We start from the raw sequence: 25057 nt of genomic DNA on the forward strand, positions 1-25057 counted from the left end.
TCTCTTGGCAGTAAATTTTGCTCCATTCCCTTATTTGTTAATTGCTCCCATCTTCTCCATAGCCAGAGTGAAATAGCTAAGCAAACTAGGACTGGATTTAATTTATCTTATTTTCATCTGCAGTTACTATGAATATTACATTTATTACACTCTTTTAAAGAATGCTTTTTTATTTTGAATGTTAGAGTAAATTTATAACTCCTTCGTATTAATGGGCAAATATTTAATTAATTTGTACTAGGAAAAGGTGTTGAAGATTAATTAGTTAAAGGATGTCAGAGCAGGTGTACATAAACCAAAAAAAAAATCCGTTATGCAAGGTATTTATTTTCTTTTATATCACCCAACTACTTTCTTTTAAAAACCCAACGTAAAATAAACTCAAAAGCCCAGAGAAAAAGGCATAAGCATGTTTTCAAGTAGTGATAGCAGGATCAATTTTTATTCTAGATTGCAGATGGTTATGATTAATGCAAATCAGAAAGCAGGAAAGAGTGATTTTAAGTAACACCTAGGTGTCCAACAGTAATTCAAATTATACTTCTAGAAATTAAGGGCAGCATCCAATGGGGAGCAATTGGTGATGTAAATTACATTGTACTAGCATAACTTGTGGTGACATAAATTATGTTGCGCTAGTGTAAACTACTCTAATGTAATGCTGAGAGTGCTAGCTGGTGTGCTGATTTCCCAGGGAAATTGGTGCACCAGCTAACACTACTGGCATTGTGTGAGAGTAGTTTACATTATCACAACATAATGTACATTACCGGTTGCGCCCCAACTGATATGGCCCTTAATTTCCTCCCTGCACACAACTTCCTGGTTCTCATAGATCAGGGATCAGCAACATGTGGCCCTCCAGATGTTTTGGCCTATAACTCCCCAATCCCTCCCTGGCTAGAGCTGATGGGAGTTGAAGGCAAAAACATTTGGAGACCACAAGTTGCCCACCTCTGTCATAGATACAGAGAAAGTGCTGAAGACATGCATCTGTCTCGAACACAACCAGCATTCTTGCATTATGCCATTTATGTAGCATCCTCTCTGCTGCAGGTATTATGAACTGATTTTTCCTAATTTCAAATTAGATTCTATAACAATCTTAAAACTCCTTTGATTTCCCCAGATCCCAACTTAGTACCACACTGAACAAGTTTCAGAGTTCTTTGGGATACCATGCCACATTGGGTCCTGGAAATGTGGTTAGAGCTGTCTTATCCAGGCCAAGAAAAACGTCTCTAGTGCTTGAAATGAAGCCCCAAAAGCCCTAAGTAGTCGCCTTAGCATTTTGGCATAAGTACTCATAGCTATAGTTCATATCTATCCCCTCGTCATGCTAAACACATTTTTTAAATACAGTGTTTCCCATTTTCCATTTCTGAGACATGCACACAGATAATGTCTCTTAAAGTGAAATGGCACATGAATACATTTGGTTAGAGGGCTGCAACTTTATTGTGGAGTGACGTGTATTTTAGATCAGCTGATGACCTACTAGAACCACCTCCCTTTGCCCCACAACACAATAGCATCAGTGTGACTTTAAATTACTTGCCCAGAAGAATCCAGACCCCACCCTAGGCTGAAGAACATAGCAGGTACCCTTCAGCTCTAGGACAGCGACAGAGGCCTCTGGGGCATCTTCTCATTTTGTTTTTGGTGTGGTGCCTACTAGTTCGGAATTGGTCCACTTCCACAGTAAGGGAGAGCTCAAAAATAAGTGTGGGAATGGATTTAGTCACCACGTGGGACTTGTTAGAAGGTAGCAAACATGTATTGAGAAAGACAATGCAGACCTTTGCTGGAAACTGGATGGTATGTAAAAATGTATCACTCCATTTTAAGAGATTAGTGACTGAAAGGTTTGAACTCAATTTCTGTCCAATACGTCCAACTTTCCCCTATTAACATGGACATTATATATGAAGCATGCCGTATTTACAATTACAATTCGTACATTGCAATGTCTGTCCAATAAGTCTTACCAGAACTTCAGGGATGACAACTGCACTGAGTAGCTTGTCATTAACGGAGGTGTCTTTAGCTAGCATATATAATCTTTCAGCTTCAGAAAAACATGAGATTTCTAGTATGACAGCACCTATAACAAATGGTTTCAATAATATCTTCAGTTGTTTAACATGAAACACATAGGTTTTATAAGTATAATAATATGGTATCTTTGTCCTGACACCAAAGATTTATACACAATATAAACTGTATTGTATTATTATTATTATTATTATTATTATTATTATTATTATTATTATTATTTATATAGCACCATCAATGTACATGGTGCTGTACAGAGTAAAACAGTAAATAGCAAGACTCTGCCGCATAGGCTTACAATCTAATAAAATCATAGTAAAACAATAAGTATGTAACTCAATTCACGATTTTGTAAAAGGTGGAAGCTTATTGAACATTACAGTCTCTGAGCGACTGCAGCTATATCTGGACAGCAACATGGGTGCAACCATGTTAGATCTCTTTTGATGGTACCCTTCTGTCTTTCCTAATAAGACATTCTAGATAGAATGCTCTCTTGTTACATTCTGTGCACACCACCTTCCAGATTAATTTGTTGTCTGAACAAAATATAGAAGAGCTGCAAATCAACGTGTTGTGAACTGAAAGGTCAAATAGTGTCACAAACTAAGCTGAATGTAAGAGGGAACAGCGAGAGCTTAGCAACTCGAACAACACACTTAGCATTTATGTTCCTCCAGAGAGGACAACAGTACTATAAATTATTGAGCAATTGGGGCAATTTAAATTTTGTTTATTGCTAAAGCAACATAGAGCTGCCACCAAAGCCAGCATTTCCACATTAAGTTCTCCCCCTATAATCTGTAGGCCGACTTCTTCATTTTAGAACTTCATCATACAAAATCCCTGCCATGGCAGGCGTGGCTGATCACAAAACACCTATTTCCCAGATGGCCAAGATATGAGACTGAAAGAAAAGTAACTTGCCTAAAAACCTATGGATTAGGCCAAAGTTTTAAAACACAAAATCTCTCTATTGAACCCACAGTTTTCTGCTCCAACACTCATTACACAGCCTTCCTCAACCTGGGGCGCTCCAGATGTGTTGGACTACAACTCCCAGAATGCCCCAGCCAGCTGGCTGGGGCATTCTGGGAGATGCAGTCCAACACATCTGGAGCGCCCCAGGTTGAGGAAGGCTGCATTACACAGAAGGCAAACTGCTGAGAGTCAGAGATGTGGGGCCAGAGGAACTCTTGGACTTACAAATGGTGCTGGAGGCTGATACAGCACAGCATGCCAGTCTCCCAGATAAATTTTAATTTAAAAGAAACTCAAAAAATAAAATAAACATCAGGAGGGACAGAAAGCCTGGCGGGCATCAAGAGATGTGTCCATGGGCACCAGTTTGGATACCCCAGGTATAAACACTTGAACAGTAAGATCTTACCATTATTGGGAAATGGCATGTCCCCTGCCCCTGAATACCAAAATGATGTAATGATAATTAGGAGAATCTGCACTCAAACAAAACCAAAAACCCCACGTTTAGGAATTAACTTCTTACCCACAGTGAACAGTATTAAGAGAAAGCACACATGCCAAAAGACAACACGCCAACCAATCTCACTACACATGGAGTAGAAGGACATATAACTTCCAAACAGTCGCACGGACAGCACTTCATAACCAAAACTGTTTAACCAGCCAAACTCCAGTTAAGCATTATATTCTTACCTTGAGATGAATATACGTGACTCACAGAAACTAAATTGGCTGAAAAAGTTGAAAAAAGCAAAATGTTTCCAAATGTTACATTAAAATGTTTATTTTTTCTGAATGAAAGAAAACTCTCCATTATCCAAATAAAGCTTAGCAAGTTAATACCGTCTCATTTTACACGTATTTTAAAAGACCAGTCTTGTTTATTTGAAGATGTGTGAAAAGTATACACAAATTAAACATGGATTTCAAACTAAATGCTTCAGGGCAGTAAACAAGATCAACTGTTCATAGCAGAAGAAAGCTAGTTCCAAATACTGCTGATGGGATATAATAACTAAAGCGATAAACACAAATCGCATATAAGCTACCTATTAATCTTAATTTAAGTTGCTGTAAGCAAATGCTGCACGGGTGGGAACTCAAAGGGCTGCAAGCACAACTCCATGTGTGCAACGGGGCTTCTGAGGGCCACCTCCTACTGTAGCCAGTTTTTAAAGAGTGATAATTTGGGGAGGGACACAAGACACACAAGGTCCCTGTATGATGTTGAGGCCCCCATATGATCTTCTATAGTTAGTTCACCAGACCCACACATTTCCCTTTCCCTCTCACTGCTGGAAACAGAAACAGCCCCATTGAACTTCTAATCAAGCCTGTGTTTATAAAGGCTTATAGCTCTTTCAAGAGATTTAAGCCCAGAGCAATGGTTTTTGTTTTCGCTTTGTTTTATTAAGTTAAAGCATTTTTTTCCAAGAAGCATTTTTCCAAGAAGTTTTTAAATGGATATTGTCTGGTTTTGTTTGTATTTTATGCTTTTGATGGTTTTAAATTTTGTATGTTTCTTTTTAATGTTCACTGTTTTTAACTTTTGTAAACTGCCCAGAGAGCTTTGGCTATGGGGCAATATATAAATGTACTTAATAATAACAACAACAACATAATTAACAAAGAAATTATTAAAATAATCATATTTTCATATAAAACCCAACAAATAATGACTATCAATTGTTACAAAGGAAGAAGAAATCTAGAAGACATAATTGACAGGTAGAACAGGTGCATGTTTGGGGCATCACTTCTAATTAAATAATGACCTCTGCTGTAACAGGTCCTACAAGTAGCACCATAGCATTACATTTGATAAACATAGGAGAGTATTTCAAAAATTATGGCCTGTATAGATTTTAGAAATAAATAAAAACTTCAAAAAGTTTAGCTTGGGAATAACAATCACTATCTGACACCTTTTCAAAATATAAAATAGCTTTTCCTGTGACTCAGGCCATGGCTAGACCAGGCCTATATCCCGGGGATCGCCTGGGATCCTCCCTGTACATCCAAATGACACACAGGGAATACTGGGAGTAGGCAGGGATGACCCCTCCATTTGCCTGGGATAATCCTAAAGTCTAGTTAAGGCCATAGATTCAAGTAGAAGCTGTAATAGTATCTGACTTACTTTTGATGGTTAATTCATCTTTGAGGATGTTTGTGTATTCTTCAGTAGAGAGATGAGGTGGCAGACCACCAACAAACAAATGAATTTGCACACTTGATATATTGTTTTCAACAATGTAAAATCTTGTTTGATTCATCTGACGTAGCGAAGTCTGTGCAAGAGAAAAGAAAGTGGAAAATTCATCACATTACAAATACACCGCATGCAGAGAGAAGGTTAAGATTCTCATAACCAAAAATGATTGCCAGCTACCAAAAGTGGTTACTAAGCCTGCCTACATAAGCAAAGTTCTCATACAGAGAGTTTTCCTTTTGTTTGGAAATTGCTCATTTGTTCTCATCCTGTGCTACAAGCTAGCAAAAGCCTGAGGTAAAATACAAGATTATCAAAGTGCCATGGTTATGAGTAAACTTACAAATAATTCTAGATTACGTGTCATGGAATCCCAAAATCCATGCAAGGAATAGATCGTGAAAGTACATCTGCATATCTTTATTTTGTACAGTTTAGTCAGCTTTCTGAAAGATGTTGTCCCCCAGATAATTTGGAATATGTGAAGATGATTGTGCAGTGGAAGAAGTTAGTAGGAAAATGGTCTTTGGGGTAGATGTAGCAGGGGGAGAGGTCTTAGCGGTCAAGGGCGAAGGATAGAAATCCACCTAACCCAATGACCACCAGGATATGCGCAAATTACCATCCTCCTGGTTATAAAATTCTAATAACATTTACAAAGTCAGAGAGGTTTTGAAAGCTCCCAGAGCTCCCTCCCCATCCACACCTTTAAGAACATAATAGCTGTGCTGTGCACCATGTCTTGCTTGTTCAGCCCTGGCTGATGGCTGGTTGGCCAGTGTGTGAACAGAGTGCTGGACTAGATGGACCCTTGGTCTGATCCAGCATCAGGGCTCTTCTTATGTTCTTATGATCAGACCAGAGCTGATCTAGAAAAGCATTCTGTTTGCATAGAGGTCAAGCAGATGCATACGGAAGCCCATAATACAACAGCACCTACTGTCACCACATCTGCTTTCTTGAGGGCTGCCAGCTTCCTACACCCACAGAGCCTTCTTGTAAAGCCGACAAGTCTAATCTTTCCTGACCATCTTCGCTAAGACGGGAGCCAAGCAGAGCTCCCTGGAGAAACTGGACTCTGAAAGTCCCACTTATGCGCCCACCCCACAAGTTTTGCTCAGCCCTCAGAAGACAAAAACATTAAAGAAGTTGAGGGATGTGTTACAGGAAGCTGCACAGCATGCATCGACATCCCAAAATGGATATGCCATAGCAAGACGCACATACAAACACTACTTGGGGGGGGGGGGGGGAGTTGCCAGCAGAAATGAAAGAAATTCAGCCGTGACATATATTTGTTTGTTCCCTCTAGCAAGACAGGAGCAAAAAGAAATAAACAGAAAGCCATCACAAGCAGCATTGGCTGTATCCTTGCCCAAAGCACAGGGTGAGGAGAGGAATGAGAAGGGAGTTCGAGAAACAGCTGCCTTTGGTTATTTATTTATTTATTTATTTATTGCATTTTTTATAACGCCCAATAGCCAAAGCTCTCTGGGCGGTTCACAAAATTTAAAACCATAATAAAACAACCAACAGGTTAAAAGCACAAATACAAAATACAGTATAAAAAGCACAACCAGGATAAAACCACGCAGCAAAATTGATATAAGATTAAAATACAGAGCTAGAACAGTAAAATTTAAATTTAAGTTAAAATTAAGTGTTAGAATACTGAGAGAATAAAAAGGTCTTCAGCTTTAAGATTTGTGGCTACTATAGCTGCTTGTAACAATAAGCCAGAAATAGCAGCAAATTCTAGCTTATTGTTCATGAGTAGTGGGCTGGTGAACGCCACCCACTCGCTTCTGTTTGGCTCATCTCCTGAGTGGGAGCAGTTCACCCAGCCAGAAACTCACCAAGAAGCAAAAACTTAGTGTTATATCTGAACTGGGAGACTATTGGTTTGTCACTTACCTAATGAGCCAAAGTTTTAAGTCAGCGTTTTTATTTGGCTTCCAATTCCTGGTTTGTTAAGGGACCAACAAGCCAGGAGTCCCAGCTCAGACACAACACTAAGTTTTGGCTTCCTGGTGACCTTTAGCTCCTCCTGATGGTGGAAGGAGCCAACAGGGAGCAATCAGGCTGCATGCACTAGCACACTGTTCATGAATGATAAGACATAATTCTCCACAATTCTGACTTATTATTACATGCAAACACAGCCAGTGTATATAAATTTCTTCTCTTTAGTTTAATAAAAGCCCAATAATAACATGAGTAGAAACAACATTCAATAAACATTTCAGGTATATAAAAAAATATAGTGTAGTGTGCCTTAATTGTTTACCTTTCTTATGTCTTGGAATCTGCTGAGAAGCAATTCATGATCATCCAGTATCATTCGCTGAACTTAAGGGGGAGAAAAAACAATTCTTATGTGGCCCCTTTTTTAAAAAATTAAAAACAATTATGGAACTCATTAACACAGTCAGAATTTCCAATGTGGATAATTATCTTATTCAGTTACATTTAATTTTCTAAATTATAAGTGAAATCACAGAAATGGCAATTTTAAAAAGAATTAAACCCAAAGTCTGCAGGGTCTTCAAACTGAAATTTAATATTCAGGCTTCTGAAATCTAGCACTAACATTAAACTGCAGTGACTTCCAGTAATAAGAGAAACTACTGATGACTTACCTTGCTTGGAGCCCATGAGTACTTCCACCAATTTGAAGTTCTGGAAGCAATCCACCTGCCAAAAGACAGACATATTCAAAAAGGTTTCTGATAAGATGCAACCTTTTTAACGTCGAGCCTTTTGTGTCTTTTAAAAAAAACAAAGGAGTATTAATAAGCAGAAATAAGATAATAGCTTATTTCTGATATCCGATCTTCCTGTTGCACTGCAGCAATCCCACTCTAAACCACTGAACAACCCACATTGTACAGCCCATAAAGTAACATCAAATTGTGGGGTTCAATTAGATGCTGAGGAACATGTTTTCTCAGCTAGTGCATTATTGACAGAATATTAAAATATTGCTGAGGTTGTGGGGAAATGGTGCAGCTCAGTGCACACAGTTTACCCTACAGGAGTGGGGTTTAGTTTGCATGAATGTATTTCCTTGGACTGCAAGAAGATCAAACCAGTCCATACTCCAGGAAATAAAGCCAGACTGCTCACTTGAGGGAATGGTATTAAAGGCAAAACTGAAGTACTTTGGCCACATAATGAGAAGACAGGATACCCTGGAGAAGAGGCTGATGCTAGGGAAAGTGGAAGGCAAAAGGAAGAGGGGCCGACCAAGGGCAAGATGGATGGATGATATTCTGGAGGTGACAGACTTGACCTTGGGGGAGCTAGGGGTGACAACGGCCAACAGAAAGCTCTGGCATGGCCTGGTCCATGAAGTCATGAAGAGTCGGAAGCGACTGAACGAATAAACAACAAACAATTTCCTGGGCCAGCTAGTTTTATAAGTCCACAAAGCCATTCAGGCTGGCAGACTGACTGTGGAGTACTTAAAGCAAATAAACAACTTCTTGAAAAATCTAGCAGACCCACAATGAAACTCCTTTGCCCCTTTTCTCTGTCATTACTTTAACCTTTGTACCACAGGCATTCTGTGGTACTCTGATTTGAATAATATCATTAAATACAAGCCAAAGCAGGGAAAACAGGAAACAAAATTATCCATTTGATACAATTTACCTGGCATCCAAGCAGCGGTAGAACTTCTTTAATTACCATCTGGGTAGTGCTTTCTTTCTTGACTCGTATTGAGACACAGGCCATTCCAACCCTGGGGATGGGAGAAGAAAACATTTATGCAAGGCAGGTAGGATCAGAGGAACATCAGCAGGGAACTCCTACGTTGCAATTGTGCTTAGTTAAGGTGCTTCGCATCCACAAAAAAAGGTTAATTCACTAAGCTGCAAGACCTTGAGCTTTTCTACATGAGGCATTTGTTGTGTGCTTGTCATTGTCTACTCATGGTTGTTTACAAGTTCTTTAGACAACAAAATGGCCTTCCAGTTTCACTTCTGTTTGTAAACAGCTCTTTCCACAAGCTTTTTTAGAGCGGGGAAAATGGGGTATTATTTCTGATGGCAAAAGAAAGCCTGATTTCCTCTTGCATTCTGCTATACTACAGTGCCACCTAGAGATTATGGAGCGGAAACGCAGGAAAGGAAACGCTCTTGTGTGCTGCTCAGATCTCAATTCTGTGACAAAACCAAAAGTAGATGTAGCAGATTAACAGCCTCAGGTAGAAAAGCCCTTTGACCCTACTGTCCATAAAACCAGTCGCTGAAGCCTAAACTGCACATGAGAGGAGCACATCCATGAGCTTAAACTCAGATTACCCCAACCATGGATAAAACAAATGCCAGGGGCTGGTTTTAATAGCACAAGGTGAAGGGCCCTGAACCTTCCACCACCCATCACTTACTTCACAGGCATTTTCCTTCCAACCAGGGTCACATCCTGTATCAAATCCTAACTGAAGAAGAAGTGACCTCAAGGGGACAGATTGCAGGGCGATAAGGCAAGAGCAAGGACAGCTTAGTGCCCATTTTACCACTTTTGCTCTTAAAATTTGAGCTCACCAGCTCTCCCACTTTCTACACAGTTGGGTCAGATCTGGGTTTAAACTCATAGATATGCCACCATCATCTGCAGTTAGGCCTTCCAATTCCTGTTCTCTTGCGGGATCACAAGAATAATTTAGGAAAAGGTTAACGGCTAAAGTTAAACCCCATTTAATAAAGTCTGCCTTGACACTGTCTAACGTGTGAGAAACACTGTCTAATAACATACGAAAGGTCAAGAGAAGCACAACACTGTTTACAAAAATTCCAATTCCAGTAGTCTACTGCAGAGATGGGGAACCTCTAGCCTGAGGGCAGGATCTGCCCCATGGGTGTTTCCAACCCGCCTACCAGCTTCGCTCCCCACAGTGCTGGAGAAAGGCTTTCTGACAACAGAAAGGAATTCCCTTTCTCAGTGCTGAGAGGGAGCATAGAATGATCACCTCCGTGCCTAACCGTACACAAAGAGACTCCAATGGCATGGCAGGGGGGGCGGTCAGCTCCCTGATACAATCCAGCCCCTGGGAAGTGTACTGAGATGCAATCTGGCCCATGGGGTTGGAATCCCCTCCCCACCCACGATCTACCACTGAGATGGTAAACAAACAGATTCAGAATATCAAGACATGACTGAATATTTCACTTAAAATAAAGGGCGCTATTTGGAAACGGATTGAATCAACACTGCTTCAAGTGTCGTAGTTTTTCATAGATGAACACTATATGCCAACATCAAAATGAACTACATATTATGGATGGGGTCCCCAAGAATTGTAAGCTTCTATATCCTTTAAAACTATCCAACAAATAAAAGTTGCAGTAAGTTCATTCTGAAATTTATAAATTAATATAAATGCAAACATTTGAGTTAAAAGTTTTCAGAAAAAGTCTACATATAGCCTAAACTTCTAATAAAATTAAAAGCTGTTATTAGTCACAATTCTCTATAAATGCAGCATAGTGATAGTTTGGATGTGTTTAAATACTTTTGTAAGCTACTTTGAAATTATTTATAAAGAAAAGCAGGGTATATTTTAAAAAAATAAATCATCTCTTATTTTCTTGATATATATCTAAAGTTGAACATATTGGTCCTGTTATTTATGTCATGGTTTCACATATTTAAAATTTAGTGAGAAAAGATCACTCACTTCAGCCAAGCAGGATAAATTTTTATGATTTCACTATCCCTAGATTTTGCTCTGATGATCCAAGCTTCAGGAACTGCTTCTCGGAATACAGATCCAGTGTGGGTCTCTTCTGTGGTATCATTCCTATTAATGATGTCATCACAAAACAGGGCCTGCTGAGTGAATGTCTGAAGTTCATAATCTTGCTGATCATCATTGATGTAATACGCCCTCAATGCAGCCTCCTACAACAGCAGAGAATCACATAGTAAGTAATTTTGCTTTAGAAAAAACACCCACATGGATATTCTTTATTGGAAAGGAGATATGACCCTGACGTACGTGATAGACAGTATAATCAATCAGGGCTCTGGTCAGCCAATTACATTTTCCTGGAAAACTATTTCAACAAAAGTGAAGAGTGGAGGACCAGAAAGCTCTACTCCTACTCCTTAAAAGTGGCCCACTGGGATGTACTGTTACCATATATTACTTGTATCACTTGATCTAATCTCCTTTGTCTCTATCTTGGCAACTGGGGACCAGATGACACCTCTCAGTAAGCAGGCACAATTTAGCACTGAGAGCCTCCTGGCCCTGACACACACACACACCCCAAAAAGAAAGGCAAATCAATGCTCAACAGCAAATAGCACTATTATGCGAAATATAATGGATTCTAAAGGAGTCAGCATTTCTTTAATATTAAGAGGAAAGATAGGGGCCCTAGAAACGATAAGTTCCATTCTTTGACTCTCAGTCCAAGAAAAAAGACAGAGGGCTCATCTACACCAAGCAGATACTCCACTATGAAAGTGGTATGAAAGCGGTATATAAAATGTAGGAGCCACACTACTGCTGTACAGTGGTACTGAAGTGCACTGACAACTGTTGGGGCCCATTGACACCTACCATATACTGCTTTCATACCGCTATATCCTGCTTGGTGTGGCTCCTGCCTTTTATATACCACTTTCATACCACTTTCATAGTAGAATATCCTGCTTGGTGTAGATGAGCCCAGAGTCTACCAGAAGAACAGGTATGTCCCAACATGGCAATTCTTGTGTTCTTATCGACAGCAACTACATCAGGTACTATTTGTATTACATTAATGCTTATTGTTTTGAAACAAAACGTTAATAGAAATAGGATCAAATGATCAGCCTCATATACAGAGCCAATTAACAGTTAGCAGTTGGCACTACTACCATTTCAGGATACATAGAATTCAGCATAGATCATGGCATTCTTACCACAACTTCTTCGTTTTTTGAAATCCTTGGAATTGTAACAAGCCGATACTGATTGCGTTTAACTGCATCATTCCCATCATATATTTTTAATATTTGTTTGCCTAGAAGCAAAATTGTATTTTATTATTATTATTATTATTATTATTTATTTATATAGCACCATCAATGTACATGGTGCTGTACAGAGTAAAACAGTAAATAGCAAGACTCTGCCGCATAGGCTTACAATCTAATAAAATCATAATGAAACAATAAGGAGGGGAAGAGAATGCAAACAGGCACAGGGTAGGGTAAGCAGGCACAGGGTAGGGTAAAACTAACAGTATAAAGTCTGCACAACATCAAGTTTTAAAAGCTTTAGGAAAAAGAAAAGTTTTTAGCTGAGCTTTAAAAGCTGCGATTGAACTTGTGGATCTCAGATGTTCTGGAAGAGCGTTCCAGGCGTAAGGGGCAGCAGAAGAAAATGGACGAAGCCGAGCAAGGGAAGTAGAGGCCCTTGGGCAGGCGAGAAACATGGCATCAGAGGAGCGAAGAGCACGAGCGGGGCAATAGTGTGAGATGAGAGAGGAGAGATAGGAAGGAGCTAGACCGTGAAAAGCTTTGAAGGTTAACAGGAGAAGTTTATAGTGGATTCTGAAGTGAATTGGAAGCCAATGAAGAGATTTCAGAAGCGGAGTAACATGGTCAACATTTAATACAAGAAATAAAGTAAAATAGTGTGTACTTCCAAACTGCTAAGACATTTTTAAGGTAGTTTTGAGTTGCATCTTCTCTGGGTCTCACTTCTACCGCCTTTCCTTACATTGAGGTGGAGTAACTTTAACATAACAAAGTTTCTTAGCTTCCAACAAAACCTTGCTTTAGTTCTATGAAAGACTTAAGTGCCTTTGAGATGCAAATTAAAACCAAGTGCCTCCTCTGAGAGAGACTTGGACAGTGGAGACAAGGGAAAGGGCCTTCTCAGTGGTGCCCCCCCCCCCCCGGACTACGAGCTCACCACTGAGGCCATCTGGTGCCAACCCTGTAATCTTTTCAGCAGTGGGTTAAGACTGCCCTCTACGTCCAGAGATTTAATGGAATATTATGTGGCATTTACACTAGTCATCCAAACAGGTCTGTTATTCTATTGAAACTACTTTTAGCTGTCTAAATTGTTTTAAATTTTGTATGCTAATTTTGTATGCTGTATTCTATGCTTTATTTTATTATCTTTGAATTCTTGTAATCTTCCCAGAGAACTTCAGCTACTGGGCGGAATAGAAATGAAAATAATAATAACAACTACAAAAACAATCATTTTCTCTTCACCCTACCATCATTTTTTTGTTCTCTTAGTAATACCAGCTCAACAGCCTCAGAAACATGGTTGTCAGCTTTTGATTTCAAAACTGTTGGCTTCCTGGGTGGGGCTAGGATCAGGTATTGGAGTTGATCAGCTTTTCAGTCCCTACCACTGGTTATGACTGGTCAGAACAACATACTGGCAACACTCATCAGAAATAATACTTCACGAGTACCTTAAAAATAACTACCACACTACTGAAAGCCCATACTACCAAAAAAATATTAAAAAATCACCCAGATCTGGATATGCATAAGAAATGTAACCTACACAGGAACAAGCCGCTTCTGCACTCAAAGCAAGAATATGAACTTCTTGTTCCCTAGAACGGACAAAGTGGTTCCCTTTGTCAAGATATTTTGGGACTGAGGATGTAGAGCTATCATCAACAGGAAGTTGATGGTAGCAGGTAGTTAGTGGGCCCAGGAAAGTAATTAGCTCCCTAAAATTTCTATAGTAAATCATAAAGCATTTTAAAAAAACAAACAAATGAAAAACTTACGAAATCACCACTCTACACTTCTTGTAGTAGCACATCTTCTTGACTGCCTTTGGACCAAACTACACGTTAAAGGAAGACAAATGCTGGCAAAACTGGCCGGCATCTCCCTCCACGTTACCCTTCTAAAAGTGTATTTTATAAGGTGTCATGTTGTGACATTGCATTAGTGATTCCTTGCCCCTGCAAAAGGCAGCCATTGAGACAGAGTAGGAGATGGGGGGAAACTCACGCAATGACATTATCTGTTTTCCAATTACAAATTTAAGGGGGGACAAGAGTTAGTGGTGCCCACATCTTCTTTAATACAGAGTCTGACCCCCCAATCCATGGTTATCACCACCTTTCAAGAAGGTAAGCATGGAATGACAGGAGACTATCTGATAGCTTTCCATCATCCTTTTGCAAGAAATAGAAGTGTTACATTAGTTAAATACAGGCCACAATTTTAGTCTTATGCAGCTAAAAAGTCACTGTAAGCTTTTAACCTGCCTATAAAATTGATAAAACCAAGAAGATCCCTCAACGTTCCTCATTCTGAACTCTACTTTATAGCTTAGGGAACAGAAGAAAGAGTTTACAGAGCTCGACAGGCAATAGAACTATGAATACAACCAGAATTAGTCTCCAAAAAGCAATTTCATGTTTTTAGATACTAGAGAACTCTCTGAAGATAGGAAAAGCATGATTGCAAAGTTAGCCAAATTAAACAACTAAAAGCCAAAGCATATGCACCAGAAGAGTTACAGCACTCATATAAAAGTTACCATAATATAGAAACTGCAAGAAAAGAATTGAGTTCAGCCTCAATATTAGAATACTGTCGTTGTTTAAAAAAAGTCTTAAGACTCAATTTTGTGTGATGTTTTGTTTCTCTTCTGCTTTCTAAACTTCAGATTACATTCATAAACTATCACTAAGGTCCTAAAAATAAACATGACGATGGCTAAAAAGTTGTATTGTTAAAGTGAATACAGATTTGTAGGTGATTCCAATGACTTTTTCCCACTGAAGAGCTTTTTAAAAGAGTTCCAATTCAGCTTGAAGAGCTAGTTAATTTTAGGAAAGGAAAGGAACCTCTCGTGCAAGCACGGAGTCATTGCTGACTCTTGGAGGGACGCCAGCTTTCGCTGACGTTTTCTTGGCAGGCCTTATAGCGGGGTGGTTTGCCGTTGCCTTCCCCGGCCGTTATTACCTTTCCCCCAGCTAACTGGGTACTCATTTTACCGACCTCGGGAGGATGGAAGGCTGAGTCGACCCGAGCCGGCTGCCTGAAACCAGCTTCCGCTGGGATCGAACTCAGGCCGTGGGGAGAGTTTCAGCTGCAGAAACTGCTGCTTTACCGCTCTGCGCCACACGAGGCTCATAGTTAATTTTAACCTTCATACAAATAAAGGCAATGGCCAGAATCCAGAGAACTGCAGAAGTCTTTCCAGGACCCCAAAGGGACTTTTCAGTGCAATGTTATGCATGTCTATTCAGGAATTACCCCCACTGGGTCCAACAAGGTTGATTTCCCAGTTGTTTAGGCATACAATCCTGTATCCACATACCTTGGAGCAAGCCCCACTGAATTCAATGGGACTTACCTCTGAGTAGGCATGTGTAGGAGGCCCCTTTTACCCTCCCCACTTGCCACAGAGCAAATTGCTTTTGGAACTTCATGGCATTTCAAAAGTAGCTTCTAAAAATGGTACATTTGAGGAGTGGAGGGGGTCAGCTGTTCAGAGTGTAAAGAATTTTAAAAAGTTATGGGGGAAGACATGACAGACATGTCGAAAATTATGCATGGTGTGGGGAATGAGGATAGGGAGTCATTTTTCTCCCTCTCCCAAAGTACTAGAACCTAGAGTCATCCCATGAAGCTGACTAGTGGGAGATTCAAGACAGATAAAAGGAAGTACTTCTTAAAACAGCACATAGTTAAACTATGGAATTCACTACCACAAGGTGTAGTGATTGATGGTCACTAGTTTGGATGGCTTTAAAAGGGGGCTGGATAAATTCCTGGAGGAGAAGGCTATCAATGGCTACTAGTCCTGATGGCTATGTGCTACCTCCAGTATCAGAGGCAGTAAGCCTATCTATGTACACCAGTTGCTGGGAAACATGAGAGGGAGGTTGCTGTTACACTTGTGTCCCGCTTGTAGGTCAATAGCTGGTTGGCTACTGTATGAACAGAGTGCTGGACTTGATGGACCCTTGGTCTGATCCAGTATGTGTCTTCTTATGTTCTTAAAAATGCTACTGGGCTAATGCATAATTACTGTTCCATTAGAAGCCTCTGCAGATTAGAATCCCCCAACCTGGTGCCTTCCAGATGTGCTAGACTACAACTCCCAGTCCAGGCGGGAGGGTGCTACAGATCAACAGAAAGACTGTTTCTCTGGGCTGACATATTTGTCATCAGCCAGATCCTAAGCATCCTGTGCTCCTTCCTCTGGAGAGATAAGCGGGGAAAAAACCTTCTTCCCTCCAGTGCCAACAATATCCATATTTATATTGACATTGTAAGCCACTTTGGAAGCTATCCTGGCTGAAGGGTATGAGATAATAAATAAAACATGCTAACAAATAGAAAGCAGTTTCTTTGATTCTTGGCCAGTGCAAAAGCAATGCTGCTTATAATTTTGATTTTTTAATTTAAAATTATTTTTATCCCACCTTTCCATTAAAAGAAATGCACAAAGCGGGTTACAGGCTACCACTAGATATAGGTGTCCTGTTCAATACAGATACCAGTGGACTTCAGTTTTTATACAAATTCCATTACGCTTAATATTGCAGAGTCGAATTTGAGGAGAGATTTCATTTTATATTGCATCAGACATAATATTTGAACTTAAGTATTCAATAGTGTAAAACTAATACTTCAGAACAGCTGTACTGCAAACACACCAAATACTTTGGATTGAGATTATTCTCAGTTACAATAGTAAGAAACAGCTAACAGGATTTGCCAGCATATCGCAGTCTGTGCTTTATTAAGTTTACTGCCAACTCTTTGAAATTGGACTGCATAACATTTCACACAATTTTTAAAAAGTAGAATGTGTCACTATCACAAGTCTTGCTCTGAACAGATATTTTCTGCTTATTAACAAACACTACTTACTTGAGTCTGTTGAAGACTGGGATTCTTTCAGTGATAATTGTGTCGAATTATCAACATCGTCATCATCATCTATGAAAAGAAACATCTTCTTTAAAAGTGTACTTCACAAAATAGATTATTATTTTAAATAAATGTTGCACTGAAAAAAGTTATTCACATTATTTTATTTATTTACAACATTTATAAACCTGTTCTATATCTGAAACAGACCTCAAGGCATGTGAAACCACCAGGCATGCATCATTCAATGACCTATTGACCAGCCAGACTGATTAGGAAAAAGGCACTCTCTCAAATATTCCACTTCTAGCATATACATAATTGAAATGGTTAAGAATATAAACAACCATCAATGACAGATTCTTCAAAGCCTGCACTGAAAAACATTTGGTGCCTGCAATTTTTGTGTTCAGTGTTTACAATTTTTATTTTCCTTGTTTATTTTTATATGCAGGTGATGTATTAGCTTAATTTGTGTGTTCAAATAATGGCATCTTCCAGCACTTTAAAAATACTACTAGGGCATTCTGTGAAAATGTCATGTATTTAAGATTTTCAGTTTTGGTTGTCAGTTTTCTAATGCAAGTCATATAAAAAGTTTAAGCCACGCTGTAATATCAGTGAGACCCTATGGCACGCAATGCACTGGTTTTCTTCTAGTCAATTTTTAATTCAGTTGCAGAACTGCGGTATTTTAAGTTAACTAGACTATAGTCCCACCCAACCCCCAACTGTTTTTATATATTTTGTATCTTAACATTATGTTCAATTTACTTTATTCGCTTTGGCCACTGTCAGTAACATGATGTGTTATCACACTGGCATTGTTAAGCAATCTGAAAATCAAGGTGGCTTCCAAAATGGTTTGGCAGTAGAGCAAAACCAGGAAGATCCAGATTGGGTAATATAGCTTACTATTTTCTTTATATTTCAGGTACAGTTTTCACAAACATGAATATGACAAAGGGGGTATTTTCATAAAACCACAATATGGTCATCGTGAAGCCTTTGATTTCACTCACCCACTGGCATTCCATGTGTGTGTATGGTAGTATTGTACTATGTTTGTTGAAGACTGCGATACCAGAATGAAATTCAGTATGCAGGTTCAGGATACAAAGATACATTTAAAGTTCAAACTCCAGCATTTTCAACGGGAAATACAGAAAATATGTAAAATGCACTGCAGTGCAATAACCCCCTTGACCATATCACACAATCAAAGTTGGATGTTAGGGTGTGATATCTTTCCCCATTGGAAGATCACATCCCAGCTTGATTCAACTAAGATGTAATAACATATCTTCCTGAGAACCGAAAGGGGACAATGAAACTTTGGTGTATATGTTTATGACATAAATCCTCCATTTGGTTGAGCTGGTTAAACCAAATGGAGGGTGACACACTGTAAGGCAATATCTGAAGCTAGGCCACTTGAACATTGTACTTTACTGCATTTCAGCACTGTATAGCCATTTTTTAATTTTCACAGCATAGTAGATATGTCTCCCCCACAGTGTCCATTTATTTCTGTGTTGTGTGTGTCCTGGCCTTGAAATAAAATAGCTCAACCCAAACAAAAGTAGTACATTTTCATTATAAATACTTGTGGTGTTTTGCTGCTGCTGTTATTATTAAGTGGTTTTTGCAATCAAGCAAACTTTAAATATAAGCTGATACTGAGAAAATGGTTTGTTTCTTAGGTATGGCACATGGAAGGTGTGGGCAGAAATTGCAGTCTATATTTGTGATAAGCGCACCTGACATATGAAGAAAACAAAGTATTTTGGACCTACCACAATCCCAAAGGGTAGGGGTGGGGGTTGCCAAACTACTTGCAGTATTCAAGAAGCAGGTTGAACAGGTCAAAAAAAGGTTTTGGGGGGAAATTCCCCCCCCAAAAAAATATTCTGTTTTTTTTCCAGGCCTCAACAGGGAGCAGTTAGCCTAGCCTAACTCTGAGGGTGAGTTTGGACAATCGCTGTGAGGGAAATATTCAGTGTAACTGCTCCCACTAAGGTGCAGCGCAGGTTGGCGTGTTGTCTGAATCCAGCATGGGGGTGGGTGAGTTAGACATACCATGCAACCTCTACTGCATGTTGTAGGTTGTAGGGTGGGTATGACCCGTCCCCCGCCAGGTTCAGACAACCCACCAACCTGCACTGTACCTTGGGGGGAGCAATTACAATGAATATTTCCCTCACAGCGAATGTCCAAACTCACCCTCAGAGTTCGGCTAGGCTAATCGCTCCCTGTTGAGTTCATGCTTGGTAGCAGACTTGAATTTGCTGCTGTGTAACATGTGAAACAGCCGTTATGCACACTGATAGCAAAAGTAAAGACTTTAAGCTATACAGCATGCTAGGTGAAATCAGGTAGAATGGCAGACTACTTGGTTAACTTGCTTTCCACCAAATATTGACAACACAGCCATGTAGCTGCAACATTTTCCGTGAGACACAATGATAGGAGAGGGGGAGAAACAGCAGGGCTAGCAAGGCCATTTCTAGCTAAAAGGAACTCTACTACATGACCTAAGAAGTGTTCCCATGATTCCTTGCTACCCTGGTGTGCAACATCTGAATCACGCCGGGCACTCCAGTCACAAGCTGCTTCACTGGCGCCTGTAAAAATACTACCGTCCCAAGCATTTGCTCACGTGGCTTGTTCTGTCAAGCCATCCCTGAACAAAGACAACTGGAGGACATGATAAACAATACCAAAGAGCAGAAACACAAACTAATTTGACAAAATATGCTGAAAGAATGCGAAGTTTAATCTATAGCATCACAGCTGCATCAGTGTACATGTTTCTAGTCCACTATGCACTGGGACTAACAATCCCTTCAGGAAAGCAGAAGGAGATTTTACATGCACTGACTTGATCCAGGAGCTACTTTTTATAAACTGCCTTAAAGTTCCATTAGGATTTGTGGTGGAAAATGATTGCAGGTTGTTACAGGATTACGCATAAACCAAGTCCTTATGTAGCAATCATCAACGTGGAAATCAGCAATTCCAGCTGATTGAATACTTCAAACACTACTCCTCATAGATGGACATTTTTGAAGAATAGAGCCCTTTACAGAATTGGATGCTTTTACCTCTTTCTTTCTTACACAAGAAGTCAATTTTCATAGTATGCAATATTAAAGATGCACATTGAACGTTTGCAAAACCAGTCGTAAAAATGCTGCCCTCTATACATTTAAAGTGTATTTTTTCATATAAACCCATCAAAGGGCACATGACTCCCCATTTATGTATCTAATTCTAACTGGAACAGTGTTTTGTTTCTTGTTATTTTGCTTTCCCTTTTCTTTTCAAGATACCTGATGCAATTTAATGAACACAGAACAATCAACAATTTTTTTTATTTGGAGGGAAAGGTTTTATTTTTATCAGATTTAAAATTATAACCAAGAAAAGGTTTGTCCACAGGATTGAAAGGTAGCTCCAGACATTTCCAAACTAAACTTTTAAATTCAGAGTTGCAGCAAAGCATATACAAGAGCAAATTTTACACAAACCAACTTTGACAGAATGTTTGTATTAACTGTGTTTTAGAGCATGTTCTATAAAATACGAATGCACAAGAAACTGCAGTTAAGGAACTGAGAGCCAGTTATGAGCATGCAAACTACCATCTCCTATTCCCTGTCCTCCAAACAAGCCTCAAGGGAAATGTCAACACTGACCTTAACCACAATTAATGTGAACCAGGGTTCCTGTTAACCATGATTTCAAAAACCATGTAATAATATTCACAGTGCAATGTTAAGTGTAGTTCCACAAAGTCTCATTGAATTTTGTGTTTAGGGTGGCAAACTAAACCATGGTTAAGAGGTAACTAGAAGTATGTCTTCAGAGGATACAAATAGCAGAGACCCTGCAAATCAGAACTGAAGCAATTAGTCATGCTTTTATATTTGCTTAAAATAACTGTTGCTAACAGTAAAGGCAAGTTTATATTCATGACCTCTGACATCCACATTTAATGAAAACCTGATGGCCCACCTTCTCCAAAGGCACTGAAACATAATAATGTCCAGGACTAGGGGAGGGTTGAAATAAAAAAGTACTTTACTGGAACAGTACATTTGGTTGAAAACAACCTAACATACACCACATTTAAGACAACGAAATAACTCCAGAACATAAGAACTGTCTTGCTGGGAAGACAAAGATCCATCTTGTCCGCCATTCTGCTTTCAATAGTGGCCAAGCAGAAAGCTCTGGAAGCTTACAAGCAGGACATAAAAGTGATGGCCACCTCCTGTTCTTTATCCTCAGCATGTTGCCTTCAATGTATCATAACTAATTAGTCATTAACAACCTATCCACATGGCTAATAACCACTGAACAGACCTATCCTCGCAGGAAAATTGGGTGATTACACGCGCACACACACACATACGTGTGCATATCTTTCTTGAAAGCCAGAGGAGTGAGTGTGTGCGTGTGTGTGTGTGTGTGTGTGTGTGTGTATACACCCACCCACACCATATTATATCGTACTCTAGGTGGCAGTAAAATATTACTCTAGAAATTGAACAAAGTCTGTTCAGCGCACCCAAGATAAGCACCACAGGGTTTGCACATTTTGTTCCTCTGTTGAACCTCTTCAATGTTATATTTCTATACAATTTTCTCAGGGTTAAGCCAGATGCTTATGTTAAATGCACAGCATCTAGTGATTCTAAAACATATTTTTTTTACTCTAGATATAACCCTCCTACTTGTCTGTGAAGTGTTTACACTAGAGTAAAAATATATATTTTAGAATCACCTAGCTGCTATGCATTTAACATTTACTTTAATGTTTGTCATTATTCTAAAGATTTTTCCAACAGAAGCATTTACTTGTATTTAGTGAGATGAAAAGTAAACACAAGGACAGGAAGCTGAGAAAAGGCTACATCCTAAAATATACACTTTCCTCACGATCCAGTGTTATAGGTTTGCAAGGAGTAAATAAAGACAAGCAATCACTGGCCACTGCCTGCAAAAGCGATCAACCAACTCCCACAAGTCAAGACATTAAATTAAAAGCTATCTAGGAACATAGGAGCATAGGAAGCTGCCTTATACTGAATCAGACCATTGGTCCATCTAGCCCAGTATTGTCGACACTGACGGGCAGCAATGGCTCTGCAGGGTTTCAGGCAGGATTCTTTCTTTGCCCTACCTGGAGAAGCTGGGACTGAACCTGGGACTGAACATGCCAAGCGTGTGCTCTGCTTTGTTGTGGTTTTAAAAAATGCATCTGGCTTGAAGTTATCTACCTGCTATATATTCCCTACAGGAAACACATTTTCAAAACATGAAACGGATTCTTGACATTTTGAATCTGGCATGCCCTTTCAGTTCTTCACCTACACAATCTTTAAAAAAAGACACCTCTAGCCCTCACAAAACCTTTTCCCTCAGAACTGCCTGCAGGCAAGTTGCCTGAACGGTGTCCTGTTATGTTGCATACCTCTTCTCTCAATAGTCTCTTCATCATCATCATCATCATCTGCTACATTGCTAATGAAACAAACAGTTTAACATGTATATGTTCAGAGTTTTACCTGGTTCTGTTTGTAAGCTTTCCGATATCCGAAAACAGTGCATTTTACTGAAGTTGCGAGAAAACAAGTGTACACAGTTTGGGGGAAGAATCATATTTCTTAGTCTTCCAAATGTACATTCTGGAGGTACAATCACATAGCAAGCAGCATGAGCCTATGGAAAACACAGCGTCAAGTTCTTGTTAAGTTATGTCTAATTTCCATTTGCATATTTTAGCACTGTAATTTTAATTCATGACAGCAACTGGCCACCCAATGTTACAGCATTTGAATGAACTGAAATCCATCTTCTGTAAAGACTTTATCACTTCCCCATATATTCTGTCAAAAGAATATTCTGTAGCTTATGACAGTACACATGCAGCAGTGATAAGGACAGGCAAGAGAAAAACTGGGATGAAGTGAAGCTTCGGCTATTGGGCAGTATAGAAATGCAATAAATAAATAAAAATAAATAAATAAAAGCACTGTCATACCTCTTATACTTATGAACATTTGGGGCAGTATCCAGCTGTGTCATTCTGCTAGAACAAATGATGATGCACTAGACCAGCGGTTCTCAACCTGTGGGTCGGGACCCCTTTGGGGGTCGAATTACCCTTTCACAGGGGTCACCTAAGACCATCGGAAAACACGTATTTCCGATGGTTTAGGAAACTGTATTGACTGAACTATGTCATGCATCATCTTTTGTATTATTAAAGCTATTGTTATGTATTATTTTCATTAGCAAACCATCCCATGACAATGGATCATGTAGAGAAGAACGAAAATAATTTTATGGTTGGGGGTCACCACAACATGAGGAACTGTATTAAAGGGTCGCGGCATTAGGAAGGTTGAGAACCACTGCACTAGACACTGTTGGATACTGCCCCTTGTATTTCAGGGTTATTTTGCATCCCTTTAGTCATAGATGACAGGGACCATCAGTAAAGAGATTTATCCAAAATCCAGACTCTCAAGTAAGCTCAGATGCTCATACTATATATGTCACAGAAATAGAAGGATATTACAGTACCCTGTTACAGTATACCTCTCCTCATATGTACTGTTGTTTTTAAATGGATCCCGTTGTTTTTATACTGTTGTTTTTATGTTTTTGATGGTTTTAAATTTTGTATACTTTTTAATGTTCACTGTTTTTAACTTTTGTAAACCGCCCAGAGAGCTTCGGCTATGGGGCGGTATATTAATGTAATAAATAAATAAATAATACAGGCCATAGCTAGACCAGGCCTATATCCCGGGATCGTCCCGGGATCAACTCTGTGTAGCCAAATGACACAGGGGATCACGGGAGCAGGCAGGGCTGACCCCTCCATTTGCCTGGGATAATCCTTGGGTCTAGCTAAGGCCACAGACTCCGATGCTCTCCAGGCTTCACAAGAGTCCACATTTATTTCAAGATACCCACATGCACAAAGAAATGCACATGTGAATCAACAATTCACATTGACATAAGAAAGAAAACCATTTCTACTGTTCAGGGGTGGGGCAGGGGCATGCAGTACACTTTAAAGAGAACTGGAAACTTTCCCGTTCTCTTTAAAGTAAAGTTAAATACATAAACAACTGTATTATGTTTGGAGTAGCACAGATATAGGATTGGGGCTTACCAATTTTAACATTATTTTATCTGTTCGCCACCCTGAGATCCTTGTGGTGTAGGGTGGGATAGAAGTGTTTTAATAAACAATCATAAATAAATAAATAAACTTTTTAATCTAAACCCCCTACTGTGTAGTCTGATAACATCACAGCCTCGTTGGTTTGTTTGTTTAAAAAAAAAGTCTTAATTTGCTTTCCCCCCTATTTCAAACGAAACACAAAGTACAACTATCACAGCCTTTCACCTCCATCTAGAAATTCATTAACCGTATTCCTTTTTAACAATTGCCTAAGCGGACAGTCCTGCAACGTATTGGAATTTTTAAAGTGCTATTACTGATTGCCAGAATTTTCTGTATTTGTTGTTTCACAAAATATAATATAATACTAGCCAAGATGCCTTCAGACCTTTCGAATGGTGATTTCTGACTTCACTAGAATAAGCAAAGAATAACTATAACCCCCATTCAGATGAATACTGACCAAGGTCCCTTTTGCTTTTAAAATCAGGCAAATGGGTGAGGGGTGGTGAAGCTGCCCCACAATCTGTCTCCCAATGACATTTCCCCCTAGCTAGGCCCAAATACTGGAAGTGAGCCCAGATGGGAGAAAAATGCAAAGGGGTGGGGAAGGCTGCAGCACATGTGGAGAGGGTTTAGTTTTATACGCACAAACACATGCACGCACACCACATGTACACCCCTTTTGCTTTTAACATCAGACTCATACCCCACCACAATCCATGATT

The 25057-nt window shown here is 39.5% G+C and overlaps 1 protein-coding gene across 1 annotated transcript in view; it reads right to left on the reverse strand.

The window, feature by feature from the left end:
• The window catches only part of DGKQ (diacylglycerol kinase theta), an 85211-nt gene that overhangs the window by 26276 nt on the left and 33878 nt on the right, over positions 1-25057 (reverse strand). The window contains exons 6-15 of the mRNA XM_063129108.1: positions 22699-22852; positions 17126-17194; positions 12170-12270; positions 10935-11158; positions 8906-8996; positions 7891-7945; positions 7539-7600; positions 5180-5330; positions 3733-3771; positions 1989-2104 (exon numbers count right to left, since the gene is read on the reverse strand). Of these exons, the coding sequence (XP_062985178.1) occupies positions 1989-2104; positions 3733-3771; positions 5180-5330; positions 7539-7600; positions 7891-7945; positions 8906-8996; positions 10935-11158; positions 12170-12270; positions 17126-17194; positions 22699-22852 (1062 nt within the window). The remainder of the gene's footprint in view (positions 1-1988; positions 2105-3732; positions 3772-5179; positions 5331-7538; positions 7601-7890; positions 7946-8905; positions 8997-10934; positions 11159-12169; positions 12271-17125; positions 17195-22698; positions 22853-25057) is intronic.

Source organism: Elgaria multicarinata, chromosome 6 (assembly GCF_023053635.1).
Source record: "Elgaria multicarinata webbii isolate HBS135686 ecotype San Diego chromosome 6, rElgMul1.1.pri, whole genome shotgun sequence".
Lineage (NCBI taxonomy): Eukaryota > Metazoa > Chordata > Lepidosauria > Squamata > Anguidae > Elgaria > Elgaria multicarinata.